Source organism: Pseudorca crassidens, chromosome 1 (genome assembly GCF_039906515.1).
Source record: "Pseudorca crassidens isolate mPseCra1 chromosome 1, mPseCra1.hap1, whole genome shotgun sequence".
NCBI lineage: Eukaryota > Metazoa > Chordata > Mammalia > Artiodactyla > Delphinidae > Pseudorca > Pseudorca crassidens.
In genome coordinates this window covers 150984449-151001199 of record NC_090296.1, presented here as the reverse complement: position 1 = coordinate 151001199, position 16751 = coordinate 150984449, and the positions used below count along the sequence as shown (strand labels likewise).

Sequence of the window (16751 nt, the reverse complement as noted above, 5' to 3'; positions counted from 1 at the left end):
GTCCTCTCTTTTACTACACAACGTATTGAAGTCACCGAGTGCATCTAAAGCAGAAACTTAAAAGGAGGACGCGACACCTCCTGTGGGCCCCTCAGAAATATAAAACAAAAAGTTTGGAGAAAGTTCATCGAGCTGACCAATGACGATTTTCGGTTTCCTGCCCCGCCCCCTTCGGCCGCCCCCCGCACCCCTTGGTGAAAGTTCTCGGGCTGCCATTGGCTGTGGCTGGGGGTGGATCCGGAACCTGTTTGCCGCGGAACCTTCGGCTAGCGGCTGTAGTTGGGCGGGGCGCGTCTTTGTGGCGTGGTTTCCGGGCGGCTCTCCTCCTGTGCATGCGGCGCTGTGTTCGGAGCGGCAGTCAGCCATGGCCCCGCGGGTGTGGCGTCGGCGGACCCTGGAGCGGTGCCTGAGGGAGGTCGGTAAAGCCACCGACCGCCCGGAATGCTTCCTCACGTAAGTGCTCGGAGCCCGGGCTCTGGTGCAGCTCAGGACTCGCATGGGCGCGGGCTGCGGACCCCCGGCAAGTTCCAGAGTAGGAGGAAGGCAAAGGGAAGGGGAGCTCCCTTTTCCTCAGATTTCAGGTAGTTTACGCTCCCCTAGCCTATCATACTTTTTTAGATGGTTAAGAGCTGTGTAGTGTGGATCTCCCAGTCGTGTGCTGTTGAAATCAAACTAACTGGGTTATTACTGTTTCGAGGCCTCAGTTGCCGCACCGCCCCCCGCCCCCGCCATACGCACCGGGTGGATTGCTTTTCTCCATGTGCTCCCAGAGCACCCAGTGCTTACTTACTCATCAGACTTAATTGAAAGTATTAACTTGTCGCTTATCTATCTACCCCACGACTTGAGCTTCTCGAGAGTTAAGGCTGTCTTTCGTCTCCCCAGCACGAGCTTGTGGTATTTTGTTCAAAGACTGTGAAAAGATCTAGGAAATTATGGCTCTCAGATTTATATTTGAAACCCGACCTTGAGGCTCACAGAAACTACAGCCATACACTCTAAGCATCGCAGATTTAGTATATCCAAAATGAACTGTTGGTTCTGTTTGCTCCCTGTCCTCTGCCCTCCCTGAGATCCTTTCCCCATGCTCGCCACCTGCCTTCCTTGTCACAGTGAGCAGCACCTCTGTCTTTCCAGTCCTTCAGACACGAAACTAAGCTACTTCCTTGATGTCTCCCTTTTTCTCAATTCTACATCCAGTTATTAGCAAATCCTGTCAGTTCTCGGAACTATACTATCCTGAATTTGATTATTTCTCACCGTATTCACAGCTGTAATCCCAGCGCAGTTCTGCATCCTTTGCCCGGATGCCTGCATCAGCCTCCTGATCACACTAATTTCATTCCTTCTCCTCGACAGGCTTCTTTCCAAAGCATAAATTTAAATCATTTTTCTGCTCCTCAAACTCACCTAGTGCGTTTCTCTTAGGAAATTTGTTCTTGCTGTTTCTTCTGCCTGGAGTACATGTTTTCACAGCTTTGTAAGACTGTCTCCTTATAAATAGGTATCATCTCAGATGTCACATCCTCAGAGAGGTATTCTCTGACCCTTCTTACCAAAGCAAGTGTTGACTATGGGCTGACTGAATGGAGTGGCCTGTAATCTAGCAGAGTTGAGAATTTAAGGTTAAGATTCACTCTCTATCTTTAGGCAAAAAGATCTGGCACGGTTTTCCTGTCTGAAATCCAGATAGCAGATTCACAGATACTTGGTTGACACCTTTTATATACTAATGTGGTTCTTTGGCAAGATAATACACTGTGGTTCTTTTGGCAAGATAATACACTGTCAATTTTAAGTACTATACATACTTAAAATTGACATTTCATGTGCAGCAACGTGGATGGACCTAGAGAATATTATGCTTGGTGAAGTCAGTCAGACAGACAGAGGAAGACAAATACTGTGTGTTATCACTTACATGTGGGATCTAAAAAGTAATACAAATGAATTTATATAGCAGAACAGAAACAGACTCACAGATATAGAAAACAAAATGGTAGTTACCAGTTGTGCGGGGGAGCAAGTTAGGGGTGTGGGATTCAGAAATACCAACCACTATGCATAAAATAGATAAACAACAAGAATATATTGTATAGCAATGGAATTGTCTTGGCCATTATCTTGAAATAACTTTTAATGGAGTGTAATAAGTAATCACTGAAACTAATATAATATTGTAAATCAGCCATACTTCAGTTTTTTTAAAATTTGATTTTGCCCAAGAGTTGGGCTTTTTAAAAAAATTCTGAGTGCTGTGAAATTGTTACCTATAATTATAAATCTAATTTAACTCCTCCCTGTCCCCTTAATAGCATTCAAGATGAACTGGCATCAAAGTTTACTTCTTTAACAAAAGTACTTTATGACTTTAATAAAATACTGGAGAATGACAGGAAACGTGGAAGTCCTTTACAAAGACTGATGATAAATAATTTTGATGATGAGCAGATTTGGCAACAACTGGAATTGCAGAATGAACCAATTTTACAGTACTTCCAGAATGCAGTTAGTGAAGCCATTAAAGATGAAGACATCAGTCTTCTCTCAGAGAATGAGGTGCAGGAGTGTGAAGAGGATGCCTCAGAGATGGAGGCCGGTGGTGAGGAGGACCTAGAACAAGATTTGGAAGAGGAGGAAGAGAAAGTGTCAGACCTGAGTGGTGATGATCCTGAAGAGGATGAGAGAGCTATAAACTCAAGCAAACTGGATCTGAGGAAAAGCCCAGATTTCAGTGATGAGGACTCTGATCTTGACTTTGATATCAGCAAATTGGAACAGCAGAGCAAGGTGCAAAACAAAGTGCCTAGGAAACCAACAGAAAAGTCCGTAGTAGATGATAAATTCTTCAAACTGTCTGAAATGGAGAGCTTTTTAGAAAACATAGAAAAGGAAGAGGAACAAAAAGGTGATGAAGATGAGGAGGATATTGATTTTTTTGAAGATGTCGATTCCGATGAAGACGGAGGACTGTTTGGAAGTCAGGATCTTAAGGTAAAGTTTTGGGAGAGGACAGAGCATTCTTTCTGCCTCCTCAAATTAGATGGGGTTCTGTTTCTCCAGAAGAGGTTTAAAATACTTCAAAACTCACCAGGGCTTAAGTGAAATATTTAGATCAGTTGAAAAAGAAAGACTGGAAAAATTAAACCAGAGCCATTGTCTCCTTATCACAGAACACTTGTTTTGTAGCTTCAGAACCACAGTCACACATGTTAGAGAGATTCAGAATTTTCCCTCAAACATGGATTTTCATCAAACACTAGAAATAAGAGTGAAAGGAAGGCATTTGTATACTTTATTTAGGCAGGGATATTTTGGAAATAATTGTAGTTAGAAGATTTAGAGAAAAGAATATCGTGCTCTATCTAATCAGTCATAAATCAATCTATAGTGCCATTCAGTTTGTTGTGGTCTAATAGTTCTTTCTTACGGTTTATGGTAGTGTTTTTAGTTGCCAATTTCCCCTGTACAGTATGCATACACATTTATGCATGATTTAATGTATTTTTCTATTCTTGATTTAAGGTCTTAAAAGTATTTATGTTTTAGTCAGGTAAAAGTTCCAGAAACCTGAAATACAAAGATTTCTTTGATCCAGTTGAAAGTGATGGAGACATAGCAAGTGTCCATGATGACGGTGATGAACTGGCTTCAAGTGAAGAGGAAGAAATTGCTGAAGAAGGAGAAGAAAGCTTTTCTGAGATGTGAGTATTTTGAATCCTTTACACTGTAAGCTGGAGGTACCCCATCCTATTTGTGTACTCCTGGTTGTCAGCTGTGATTGTCCTAAGAATTGGGATTCTCTAAGATCAGAGAGTAGATTCTCTAAGATCAGAGAACCTCAGGATAGCCAGAGGAAAGTCTCCAAATTTGAAGGGACGTCAGAGATGATCTAGTGCGGTTAAGCGTCACTGGCAGTAGCATGCAAACCCTTCTTACCAGGAGCTCTGATTTGTTTTTTTGTGTCAGTAAAAATACCCTGTTGTTACTTTGGTGAGATAAGTTTGTATTATAGATTGATGAAAAATTTGTTTTCTATATATTGGACACTTCGTTCTGTTTCACCTAAATAATTCCTTCTGTTCCTTAGTAACTGAATGACTATAGAAGTTCTGAATATTTAATTGCATTAAGTCTACAAAAGAAGAACTTAAATTACTAAGTTTGTTTCTTTTTGTTTTTCTAACAGAAAGTGGTGTGTTTCCTTTCATAAGTGTTTTGGTCTTACAGGGATGAAGATAATGACCTTGAAGAAAGTGGAGACAGTAAACAACACAAAGAAACCTTGAAAAGAGTGACCTTTGCTTTGCCAGATGATGAGGAAACTGAAGATACAAATGTCTTAAATGTACAGAAAGACTCTGATGAAGTCAAATCCTCTTTTGAAATAAGACAGGAAAAGGTAATAATTAGGAATTTTAAGGGATTTTTTCATATGCTTGACATGACTGTGGAAATCACAGACTACTAACTAATCTACCCTGTTTTGTTTTTTGTGTTTTTTTGGTGGAACACTTAACTGTCCTTAAAAAAAAAAAACAACTTGCAGCCGCTTTCTGTAGCACCCTGTATAGAGATGTGGGAAGGGGAAGCAACTAATTTGCAAAAATCAATGCTGCCTTTCCCAAGCTATGGCTTTCAATCTGGGGCCCGTCTGTAAAACTTGTTTCTTTTCTTTCTCCGTGCTGTCTTTATACCTGGGGCATGTTTTTCCTAACTAGCTGTCCTGTGAGCCTCTCCTGGTAACTGGTTCACCTGCTTTTAAGGATACTGCCTATCTCAGATGGCTTCTGCGAGTTGCCAGGTAGCCAGAATTTTAACTAATACCATCTCAAACACATCTTCCAGAGTCGATAAAAATTATTTCCTTGTGACAATTTGAGACAAACAAAGTGTTATTTGAAAATAATAGGTACAGCCTGACTCCAAATATTTGGCTTTTATCGTTTAACTATCTTAAAATTAGATCACACAGTTCGAAGTGAGACTAGGCAAATAACCAAAGATACCAAGGATATCAAAAGAATCATTTTAAAAAGAGAATCTGGGGGGACTTCCGTGGTGGTCCAGCAGTTAAGACTCCACAGTTCCACTGCAGGGGTTGCGGGTTTGATCCCTGGTTGGGGAACTAAGATCCCACATGCTGCATGGTGCAGCCAAGAAAAAAAGAGAATCTGAGTTAAACACATGATGGTCAGATTGTTCCCAGAAGAAAAAGTCTTAAGAAAAAAAAAATGGAAAGAAAATATGAACTTTGTTCTTGAGTTAGTGTCCTTCCCTCCCCACACCCCTGCAAAAAAAAAAAAAAAAGAGAAGCAGGTTTAGTTTTACTGGGGAATTATATCAAACCTTCAAGAAGTAGATAATTTAGTGCTGTTTGATCAGTTCCTACATATAAAGAGTAAAGCTTCCAAACTTTTCTTGTGAAGCTATTGTAACATGAATACCCAAACCTGATAAAGGTAACATTAAAACACACACAGTCTCACTTATGAATATTGATGCAAAAATCCAAAATAGCTCAATGAAAGAATAATGCTGCCACAACCAAGTGGGCCTCATCCTCTTGATTCAGGATTAGGGAATCTATTAATTTAATACTTGTTAGGAGAACAGGTTAAGGAGAAAAACCATATGGTCACCTCCGTATATGTCAAAAATGACATTTAATAAAATTCAATATCCATTCCTAATTTTTTTTTTTAACTTCCAGTGAAATACAAACACATCTAGCCAAAAGATGCCATCATGCTTAATGGTAGAATTCTAGAAACATCCCTTTAAAATCAAGAATAAGACTATTCCCACTACCACTATTACTATTTCCACTGTTACTTAAGATTCTTGTAGAAGTGTTATTTAGCCAGGACAGCTACAAAAGAAAATGATAAGAGGTGAGAAAAACTGAAGTGAAAGCATTAATATTTGCAGAGAATACTAGAAAAACCAAGCAGATGAATTGAAAAGCTATTAGGAACAATAATTCAGTAAGGTAGCTGAAAAGGCTGGCATTTTATACACTGTGAGGTCATTATAGATGCCACCTTTTCAGAAGTAAGACATAATTTGGATTGTGGGTGTGGAGTCAGGAGGGTCAGGCTCCATCAAATATTGATGTTCTAATAAAAAATTACTTAGTCTTGGAATGCTCTAATAATTAAAATTGATAGTGGCTTGTGAATAAATAGGTCGTTTGACTAGAACAGAGCCCAGAAATATACCCAAATGCTGCTGGGAGAAGTAAGTAAATTATAAACATGGCATTCCAAATCAGTGGGGGAAAGAGGTCATCCACCTCTCCTCATCCCACCGCAGGGGACGGGAATAGGAGGTCACTACTGGCATCATTAAAAGATGGCAAGGACAAAACAGAATTGTGTTCAGGAACAGTACCTTTCTTGCTCTCCCACTATTAAAAATATTAGTTGCTTTTACTCAACTGTAAGTCTAGTTTTCTTCCCTAAACACGTAGTAACTCTTTTTGTCTCTTAGATGAATGAAAAAATTGCATCTTTGGAAAAACAGTTGTTGGAAAAGAAACCTTGGCAACTTCAAGGGGAAGTGACAGCACAGAAGCGGCCTGAGAACAGCCTCCTAGAAGAGACCCTGCACTTTGACCACGCCATCCGTATGGGTGCGTGTGGCCACCGGGCTCCTGCAGCTGTTCGTGTCTGTGCCTTTTCTATGGTTCTCATAGATTTGGAGTAATATTTCTTTTCCCCAAACTTTTTATTTTAAAAACTTGTAAACATATAGAAAAGTTGAAAAAATAGTACAGTGGACATATGTATGCCATTCAGCTGGATTCAACAGTTGTTAAGTTTTGGCTATATTTGGCTTTCTCCCCCCATTTATGTGTGTGACTGTGTGTGTGCACTTTTTTCCCCGAGTCATTTGAAAGTAAGTAGCCAATATCATGACACTTTAGTCCTGAGTACTTTTATTTTTTTCTAAGAACTAAGACATTCCCCTGTACAGCCACAATACCATTAATCCACCCAAGAATTACTACTATACTAGCGGTGCCTAATGTATAGTCCATAATCAGTCCTGCTAGTGATCTGCTTACAGTGCCTGCTGTCATTGTCCAGTGATTAAATTGTGATTCCAGCCAGAACCCTGATTATCTCATTGAATTCTTTCTTGTACCCGTTAAGTCAAAATGAATTTCTATTTTATTTAGTGCTAGAGAATGGAAAAGAGGGGGCAAGTCCCCAGGTGCATGGGTTAAAAGTGTTAGCATTTGCTACCATATGTATTTTGTAGTTTTGTGGTTCTCAAATTGCAGGGAGCATCAGAAAGGCTAGTTAAAACACACAGAGGTATCCCTTTTTCTTCCTCACTTTCTGATTTAGGAGGTGTGGGGTGGGCCCAAGAATTCGCATTTCTAACACGTTCCCAGATGGGGGTGATGCTGCGGTTCAAGGACCACCCTTTTCGAACCACTGCTTAGTTTCTATATACCTAATGAGCACATGTCCTGTTTCCTTTAGCACCTGTGATCACAGAGGAAACCACTGTTCAACTAGAAGATATCATTAAGCAGAGGATAAAAGATCAGGTCAGTAACAATGAAATTTAACTTAATTCAAAATTCACTGAAATGTTTAGAAATATGTAAGAATATTTTGGGAGTAGGAATAACACTTTATTTTCATAGAATATTTGTTCTATCAGTTCTTCATTTAAAAGCCCTAAGTCTACACCAGAAGTGTCCTTGCCCTTTGTTGTGTGAGGCACTGCCGTCACACAACAAAGACGGGTGTCGTGCCTGAGGAGAATGGGGTGACCAAAGAGTTTTTGTTTAAAACTTGATCTTATTTTGTAAACTTAGAGTAAAACTTGGGTACATGACACGTGCACCAAGAGATGGCTTTTTTTTTTTTTTTTTTACTATTTATTTATTTATTTGGCTGCATTGGGTCCTAGTTGTGGCATGCAGGATCTAGTTCCCTAAACAGGGATCGAACCCGGGCCCCCTGCACTGGGGGCAAGGGGTCTTAACCACTGGACCACAACGGAAGTCCCGAGATGGCTTTATAACATGTGTTTGTTTGTTTAAAATAGGAAGGGTTTGAAAGATGGGTACTATATGCAGAAAATCTTTAAAGTTGAAATGAAGCAAACTCTTGTCTTAACTGTTGAGCAAACCACGATAAGGAATTGTGGAGTTCAAGTTGGTAACCAGGAGAGAGACGTGTTTAAAACAAAAAAGGGTACTTGAGTGATGCCCTTTCTGCATAATACTTCCTGTGACTTGAGTAGTCATTTCAAATGGTGAAAATGATTTCCTTTTTGCTGCAGTTTGCTTTTGCTTACTCTGGAAAGATAATATTCCAGCAGAGGATTCTTTTTTTAAAAAAAAATTAATTTGTTTATTTTTGGCTGCATTGGGTCTTTGTTGCAGCACACGGGCTTCTCACTGTGGTGGCTTCTCTTGTTGTGGAGCACAGGCTCTAGGCGTGTGGGCTTCAGTACTTGTGGCGCACGGGCTTAGTTGCTCTGTGGCATGTGGGTTCTTCCCAGACCAGGGATCGAACCCATGTCCCCTGTATTGGCAGGCGGATTCTTTTTTTTAAAATTTATTTTATTTTATTATTTATTTATTTATTTTTGGCTGTGTTGGGTCTTCGTTGCTGCACGCAGGTTTTCTCTAGTTGCGGCCAGCTGGGGCTGCTCTTCATTGCGGTGGCTTCTCTTGTTGTGGAGCACAGGCTCTAAGCCCGCGGGCTTCAGTAGTTTGGGCGCATGGGCTCAGTAGTTGTGGCTTGCGGGCTCTAGAGTGTGGGCTCAGTAGTTGTGGCACACGGGCTTAGTTGATCCGCAGCATGTGGGATCTTCCCTGACCAGGGGTCGAACCTGTGTCCTGGCAGGCGGATTCTTAACCACTGCACCACCAGGGAAGTCCCTCCAGAGGAAGATTCTTAAGGGAGCCTAGAAAGAAGTTACCGATTTTATCTGTCAGTTTGTGTTCTGTGTGTCTTTCATATTTTAGGCTTGGGATGATGTCGTACGTAAAGAAAAACCTAAAGAGGATGCATATGAGTATAAAAAGCGTTTAACACTGGACCATGAGAAGAGTAAGTTGAGCCTTGCTGAAATTTATGAACAGGAGTACATCAAACTCAACCAGGTAAGGACACTGCTAAGGCGAAGGCGTTGTCATTCAGGGAGGAGAGGTGGAGAGCCACCTCTGCAGGTTCTACCTGCTCGTCGAAATGTGTGAAATACCTAAGTCTTGAACTTTGGGGTCACCTTGTTTAGTGTGAGACAGAGCATGCTAGGAATAGAGGGGCTGCAGTGTTCCCACTGAGTGTCAGGGGCAGAGGGGATTTGTTTTGCAGTTACTCATTGGTCACCTGATACTTTCACAGCTAATTATTAACTTTTCAGCAATTATGCTACAATTTAGAAACCATTTCTCATTTGTACTTTAGAAGTTGTTAAATTTTATAAGATTATTTGTGAATTCCTTCATGTATTTAGGTCTGGTGAGTTTTTGGTTGTTGTTTCTTTTTACTTAGAGTGTTAAAAAAATACTTTTAGTTAAATAGGACAAAGTCATATTTCCAAAAATGTTGTATTCCCAATATGACAAATTGAATTATTCCTTCACATTTGATTTGCTGGGAATGTGGTCAGTATGTGCCTGGGGATGAAGTGGCATTTTTATCCTGCAAGAGCATTTAAGATTCCATCCAGATTGTGTTAATTAATGCCACTTAGGCAGCAACAGCAGATAGGGCCCTAATGCCACTGTGAAGCTGAAGAACTGGAAGGATTTGAATTAAAATTTTTCCCGGCTGCCTTGCCGCCCAAGGTGGTAGTTGAAGGGAGATGTGTACAACCTCAGTCAATGCTTAGTGAAAATCCAGCTACTATGAGGAGATTCAGTAAATACAGAAAGTATTTGGTAACCATGAGAGGTAAAAATGAAATTATGTAGCTCGTTTCAGGTCTTTAAATGTTAATTTTATTTCTGTCTTGGACATCAGCAGCCAGTTCACAAGTTTTTGAGTGTGGACTCAATTTAGGCTAATCCTAGCCTCATTCATTCCATTAAGAGTTAGTCTGGCAAGGAAGGATGATCTGAATTTCCTGAAGTTTAGCAGCTACCCTGGAGGTAATAAGCAGAGTGCTGATAAACAGCATGTGAATGAACCTTAACCCTTAGATCTGTGTGTGTCAGGAAGATGCTGGATGTCAGATGCATTGTTTCACAGGTACAACCTGGGATGAGGGCAAAGGACGTGGTTAGGATTTTAAAACAGGTGTTAAGTTTAAGGAGTAAAAAGCAGTAGTATGTGCTTGGGCATGGCTGGAAGGGGGCACTGACAGACACTGGACACACAGACCTGGGTGTGCTGTGGCATTAGGGCAACCGGGGTAAAGAGCCAGTTGCTTCCCAGTGATGAGTGGTAGTGGTGATAGTGGTTTTTCATGGGTTCATCAATAAGTAACCAAACAAAAACTTTTGGCTTCTTAGAATAGCATTTGGGGCATGGGGAAAGAGAAGTGTGAAATTTACCTTTTCTTAGTGGAATGAAAACTGCTGTCAATTTTTTCCAATGTGATTTAATCAGAAAAATCTTTAACAAATTACATATACGTTTGTCCCTGCAATCCAAATGAATATTTGGATAATTTTACAAAATCTTCATTAACTCCTTAGTTTTGTTTTTTGCTTTGTTTCTTGTTTTTAATTGAGTTGAGATTCACATAACAAATTAACCATTTTAAAGAGAGCAGTTCAGGGGCATTCATGGTGTCGTGCAACCACTACCTGTATCTAATTCAAAAACATTTTCATCACCCCTCCCCTGACAGCCACCAATCTGCATTCATTCCCTGTGGATTTACTTACTCTAGATATTTCATGTAAATGGAGTCATACAACCTGTGACCTTTTGTGTCTGATGCCTTTTATTTAGCTTAATGTTTCAGGATTGTGACGTGTCTGTAATTTGTCCCCTTTTTTATAGCTGAATAGTATTCTGTTGTGTGTGTACCACGATTTACTGATCCAGTCACCGGTTGATGAGCATTTGGGCTGTTTCTGCCTTTCGTGAATAATGCAGCTATGCACATGTGTGTCCATGTACTTGTTTGAGTACCTGCTTTAATTCCCCTGGGCATGTACCTAAAAGTGGAATTGCTGCTCCTATGGTGATTCTCTGTGTAACTTTTGGAGGCACTGCCAGACTCGTTTCCACTGTGCCTGCACCATCTTACGTTCCCACCACACTGCCTAAGGGTTCCGGTCCTTCCACAACCTGGCCAATACTTTTTATTTTCTGTTTTGTTTCTTTTTAAATAGCCATCCTAGTGGGAGTAGTTTAGTTACTGACAGAAGTAAACATCAAGGGAACTAAACTGTACGTTCTAAATGTTAGTGATACAGTTGCGACAGCTTCTCAAGTGCACGTCATGTTTCTTCTTGGGTGGGTGCTAGTGCCGCCCTGGTATTGGTGACTTCGATCTTGCCTTGGAATGTTTCTTTGGAGCTGAAGCCTGGCGACGAGAAACTGGTGATACCCTTATCGGCCTTGAGTGTTTTGTCCTATGATGCCTGTGACGCTGCTTAGTCTGATAACATTGAACTTATTTCCTAAGCAAAAATCAGCAGAGGAAGAAAATCCAGAGCACGTAGAAATTCAGAAGATGATGGATTCCCTCTTCTTAAAATTGGATGCCCTCTCCAACTTCCATTTCATCCCTAAGCCGGTAAGTGTGTTTACATCTCAGTGAACAGACAGAGCAGATGTGATTGTAATTCCTCTTTGAGCTTTTGTGAGACTCGTGCTTTATTTGGTTTCAGGATACAAACCTGCGGGAATTCCCCATAAATTACAGGCAGGGCCTCCCATGAGGAAGGCTCGTGTCTGGTCCCATGACAGTTCTGGCTCTACCCTGCTGGTCCCTGCCAGACCCTTGACCTTAGCCACAGGGTCTCCTCAGTTCCCACCCTTCTTCCTTGTCTGGTCTCTGGTTGCTTGTGTGATGGTCTTGGGAGCGTGTGTGGTGTCTGTACCTGGCGGTTATTGAGCACCTGCCACCTGTCAGATTAGGTCCGTCATGTCCACTAACTCTTAACCCACAGAACCTGAGGCAGATACTACTCCTTCCACTTTGCAGATGAGGACAGCAAGGCTTCGGGGCGGGAGGTGAGCCCTAACTCCTGGGCCCTTGCTCTCCGCACTGCGTGCTGTTCCCCCTCTGCCTCTGCGACTCCCGCCCGGACAGCTCAGTGCCCATCTGCTCCGCAGCTCCCTCCTGCTCACCAACTTCTGTGAGCCTGCAGAACATGCTGCACCAGCCTCCTGGTACTTGCTCGCCTGGTGCCCCCGGGGGTCACTTGTGTTGTCTGGAAGTGGGATGTCGAGCATCAAGGGCTAGTCCAGAGTCAGACCTGAGTCTGTCTGCCCCTCAGTGGCTTCGTGATGTAGGCAAATTGCCTAACGTTCTGTCTGTACAGAGGAGGTGGTGACCTCTGAGGTCCTTTCCGATCCTTTGATGGTCAGGTAACTTTTCCTATGTGAGTATTTGGTCATCACCTGCTTCTTTGTTTTTGTTTAATCTTGGTGTCCTTTACATGATGGTACGTTTTTGGTGGTGGGGCCCATCTTGAGAGTCTCAGAGTGCTTGGTCTGACCGTGTATAGTGAGCAGGTGAAGAGAGGAGAGGGATGTCTCCACCTTCTTGGCCAGCAGGTCCTGCTGTGGAAAGGTCTTACTCATGTGGAGAATGCGATCCCTTCCCTGCTTACAAGGCCCCGCGGGACATGACTCCTTCCCATCCCTCTGGTCCCCGTGGTTTGCTCCCCGGCCACCCTGGTCTCCTTCCTTCCCTCCGGGCTCTTCCATCTGTAGGGTCTCAGGTTTGACACCTCCTCTTCCCGCGTCTGTCTCTGCCCTTCTCCCTCATAGCCCCATGGCACAGGTGCACTCATTGGTGGATGGTTCATTGCTCACTACTCATCTTCAAGCCCCACAGTTGTGTGGGGTTTTTTTTTTTTTTTTTTTCTGGGACGCGGGCCTCTCACTGCTGTGGCCTCTCCCATTGTGGAGCACAGGCTCCGGATGCGCAGGCTCAGCAGCCATGGCTCACGGGCCCAGCCGCTCTGCGGCACGTGGGATCCTCCCGGAACGGGGCACGAACGCATGTCCCCTGCATCGGCAGGTGGACTCTCAACCACTGCACCACCAGGAAAGCCCACAGTTGTGGGTGTTTTTTTGCGGCTATGTTTTCACACCAGCCTGGAGCCGGCTATGGGGAAGTCCTCAGACATCCCTTGGAATCTTGGGCCACAGTATAAAAGCCTTTCTTATTTTTTTCCTTGTCAGAAATGTCATTTCTGGTCTAGCTTCCTCTTGATATTGCTTTTTTCATATTCAGGTTGGTATTTCACAAGTCATCTCCATGACTGTTAACCAGTCATCAGTTTCTGTTATTTTTTGGGTTGTCTCCATTTTCTGTATATTTCTCTTTAAATTGTAGAATGGAATACAGTGCTCCCAATAAATAAATGAACAGCGGTCCAGGGGAAGAGATGATTTCTTTCACACTCTGACATTCTTCTCTTATTTAGAGTCCAGGACCCTGTTGTCTTCAGGGCTTGTTTTTGTTCCTTATGAAGGATCCTGGGGTGCATATCTGCCTAGTTAACTGGAACGTGGGCAGGACTGTGATAGGAAATGAGCTGGTGAGGTGGACAGCACTGTGCTTTGGGACAGAGCCCTGTCTCCTGGGGCTCAGTCTCGTGTTCGCTCAGGACACCTACTCTTTCCCACTTCATCCTTTACTCCACTGCGGACCCCGTTGTCCCTGCGTCAAGATGGGCAGGACTAGTGTACAGAGCAGTAGTGTAAGTCTTCCATGACCATTGCCCTTTTACTACCGTGAGTGGGGTGCAACCATTGTAACTTCTGAATCCCTTGGGCAGTTCTTTCAAGAATAAAAAAAAAAACTAAAGGACAAACAAATGGCCCTTCAGTTAGTGTTGCATTCTTTCCTCCTGTTTTTATAATTTGTAGGTTGTGTTTATTTCAGTACTGTCTTCATTTTCCAAAACAACTTAGTATCATTTCATATTTCTCTTTATAACATCTGTTTTTAGTTGCTGGAACATGTTGTTCCAATAAGCACCTTTCCTTGCAGCGTTTTCCGTGTATTTCTTCCGTGTATTTTTTTCCGTGTATAATGAGCGTTTTCCGTGTATTTCTTCCGTGTATTTTTTTCCGTGTATAGTGAGCTTTTTTCCTATACCCAAAGGCAAGATAACACTTACAGACACCAATAGATTCTGTTAAACGGTGGATAGGATTGTTTGAGAATATACACCTACATGGCAGGTGGAAATGATTTACTAACAGATGAAAGAACGTGTGTTTGAATATGGCAGACAGGTCCTGAAAAAGTATAGAAATAATCTCCATGAAGTATTGTATGTATTATGTATTTCAGTAGGTTCACAATTTAAATATTTTATGTGAGGACCACTTCTGACTTCCTGTTAAGTGTGTTGTCTCTTTTCTAGCCTGTCCCAGAGATTAAAGTTGTGTCGAATCTGCCAGCCGTCACCATGGAGGAGGTCGCCCCAGTGAGTGTCAGCGATGCAGCCCTCCTGGCCCCAGAGGAAGTCAAGGTGAGAAGCCAGTGTTGAAGCTTCAAATCTCTGTCTATAAGTTGGTCGTTTCTAGTCAGATCTCCATTTAAGCTCGTTTTCCTTGAGCTTGTAGTCTTTATTCTAACGTAGCTCAGCAGTTTCCAAGTGTAATCACATTAATAATATAGAATCTTCAAATACAAGTCTTCTGTAATCAGGTATTATTGTGAGATACAGATTGAGAAATATTGTAAAAGCTAATTGTAAATATCTAACATCAGTATATTGTTGTAATTCAGTTTGAATATTAGAAGTTTGAGGTTGTTAGCTTAGGTGTTAGGTTTAAAACAAACTGCATATATTTAGCAATCCTTTGATATTAATCAGCATTTCCCCCTTTGTGTTGTATCCATGTAATGCTTATCAGTAATAGCATTTGGATCTTGGGAGGAGTTGGACATACCACATGCAGGCTGTCCTTGCCTTGTGAGCGTGGGAGCTCTTGCCTTGCACAGTAATGGTGGCTTCTGCCGAGGCCTCGGCCTCCTGGCACCTGGCAGCACGGCCCTCCTTTTTTGTGCTCATTTGCTTTGCTCCACCCACACTCACCCCTTCAGAGCCTCTGCCACCTCTGCTAGGCTGGGCTGGCAGCAGAAGAGAAAAGGGAGGAAATGGACCCTCACCAGCTAGGTTTCCTGCCGTCAGCCCCCCATGGCTGCCAGCAGCTCAGAGCTGGGCTGCTGCGGGCAGGTGACTGCAGCCCCGGCTGGGGTCTCCATGCTTCTCCAGGAGGGACAGCCTGACACCCCTGCTCTCCAGGCTGCCTTTGTGAAGGAGTGTTGGGACTGAACTGTCGCCGTCAGAGAACGCATCCTGGGTCTTAGAGAGCTGAGTGACCAGAGCCCTTCAGAGTGTAGGCAGGGATGCTCTGCTTCTCGCTTGGCCATCGGTGTACAGCCCATCAGCCACATTCCATAGAGTTGCTTCTCTTCTAATTTCCTGAGTTGTTAGTTTAGATGAATGAGTGTGTTTGTGGTTGTTTTTCAATAGGAGAAAAATAAAGCTGGAGATACAAAAACAGCTGCTGAGAAAACAGCTACAGACAAGAAACGAGAAAGGAGGAAAAAGAAATATCAAAAGCATTTGAAAATAAAGGAGAAAGAAAAGCGGAGAAGACTTCTTGAAAAGAGCAACCCAGACCGAGCAGGGAAATACACCAAAGCAGTAGCTTCCGAGAAGTTAAAGCAGCTAACCAAGACAGGCAGAGCTTCACTGTTAAAGGTGAGGATGGGGCAGGAAAGCTGCTGGAGGGGGAAGGGGAGCGGATGGCAAGCTTTAGGTGATCCGGGTGGCGGAGTAGCCGAGCCAGCCACCGCTGCCCACCTGCGGAGGGAAGGGGACGGGAGAGGCCGTGGGGACTGGCCGGCTTTCTAATGCAGGGTCCTCACGGTCACCTGACATTGTGAGACCATTGTTGCAGCGTAAAATGTATATAATATCTCTGCACTAACTGATGTAAGTTTTCATGTTCTTGTCTAGTTCTTTTTCATATTTATACTTTGATGCCCTGTTCTAATCATTTGGTTTTTTTCATCTTTAAGCACATCTTACAACGTGAACTTGTATTTTTTTAATTGCAGGATGAAGGTAAAGACAAAGCCTTAAAATCATCACAAGCATTCTTTTCTAAATTACAAGATCAAGTAAAAATGCAAATAAATGATGCAAAGAGAACAGAGAAGAAAAAGAAGAAAAAACAGTATATTTCTGTTCATAAATTAAAGCTGTAATAGATTTTGCATATAATGTAAATAGTAACATGTAAGCTTATATTCTGTCATTCTTTTTTGTAATAAAATTTTTGAGAACTTTTCTTTGCATGGATGGAGATGTTTGAGAAGAGCAAACCTTCATCTGGGTATGTGGCGGGACCTCTCTTCCCAGACCCTCCCCACTGTGTGCCCACCCCAGGCCCAGCTGGTGAGGGGGTGGGCCTGCATGCTGGAAACCCCATCACAGCCAGCTGTCCACAGCAGAGGTCCTCACGTGTCTTCAAGAGGCCTTGATTTTCTTCTCCCACTGCCCTGTCATCCTTTCACAGAACAGTGGGATTTCCATGCGTGTGCCTTACATTCTTCCCCTTAGG

At 42.7% G+C, this 16751-nt stretch overlaps 1 protein-coding gene across 1 annotated transcript; it reads left to right on the top strand.

The window, feature by feature from the left end:
• The first annotated feature begins 294 nt into the window (after positions 1–294).
• On the top strand, positions 295–16477 carry MPHOSPH10 (M-phase phosphoprotein 10). The gene is made up of 11 exons (XM_067699038.1): positions 295–453; positions 2316–2994; positions 3550–3704; positions 4231–4402; positions 6493–6634; positions 7494–7561; positions 8996–9133; positions 11614–11724; positions 14537–14644; positions 15656–15886; positions 16246–16477. Exons 1-11 carry the CDS (start codon positions 365–367, stop codon positions 16393–16395), a joined length of 2043 nt encoding a protein of 680 aa, XP_067555139.1. The 5' UTR covers positions 295–364; the 3' UTR covers positions 16396–16477.
• Positions 16478–16751: the final 274 nt, after the last annotated feature.

Bases quoted from the DNA above. Each gene is read 5' to 3' on its own strand.
- MPHOSPH10 (XM_067699038.1), top strand. From the start codon at position 365: ATGGCCCCGCGGGTGTGGCGTCGGCGGACCCTGGAGCGGTGCCTGAGG. The intron at 3,705-4,230 runs GTGAGTATTTTG...TTGGTCTTACAG, and splicing joins GAAGAAAGCTTTTCTGAGAT to GGATGAAGATAATGACCTTG. The intron at 14,645-15,655 runs GTGAGAAGCCAG...GTTTTTCAATAG, and splicing joins TGGCCCCAGAGGAAGTCAAG to GAGAAAAATAAAGCTGGAGA.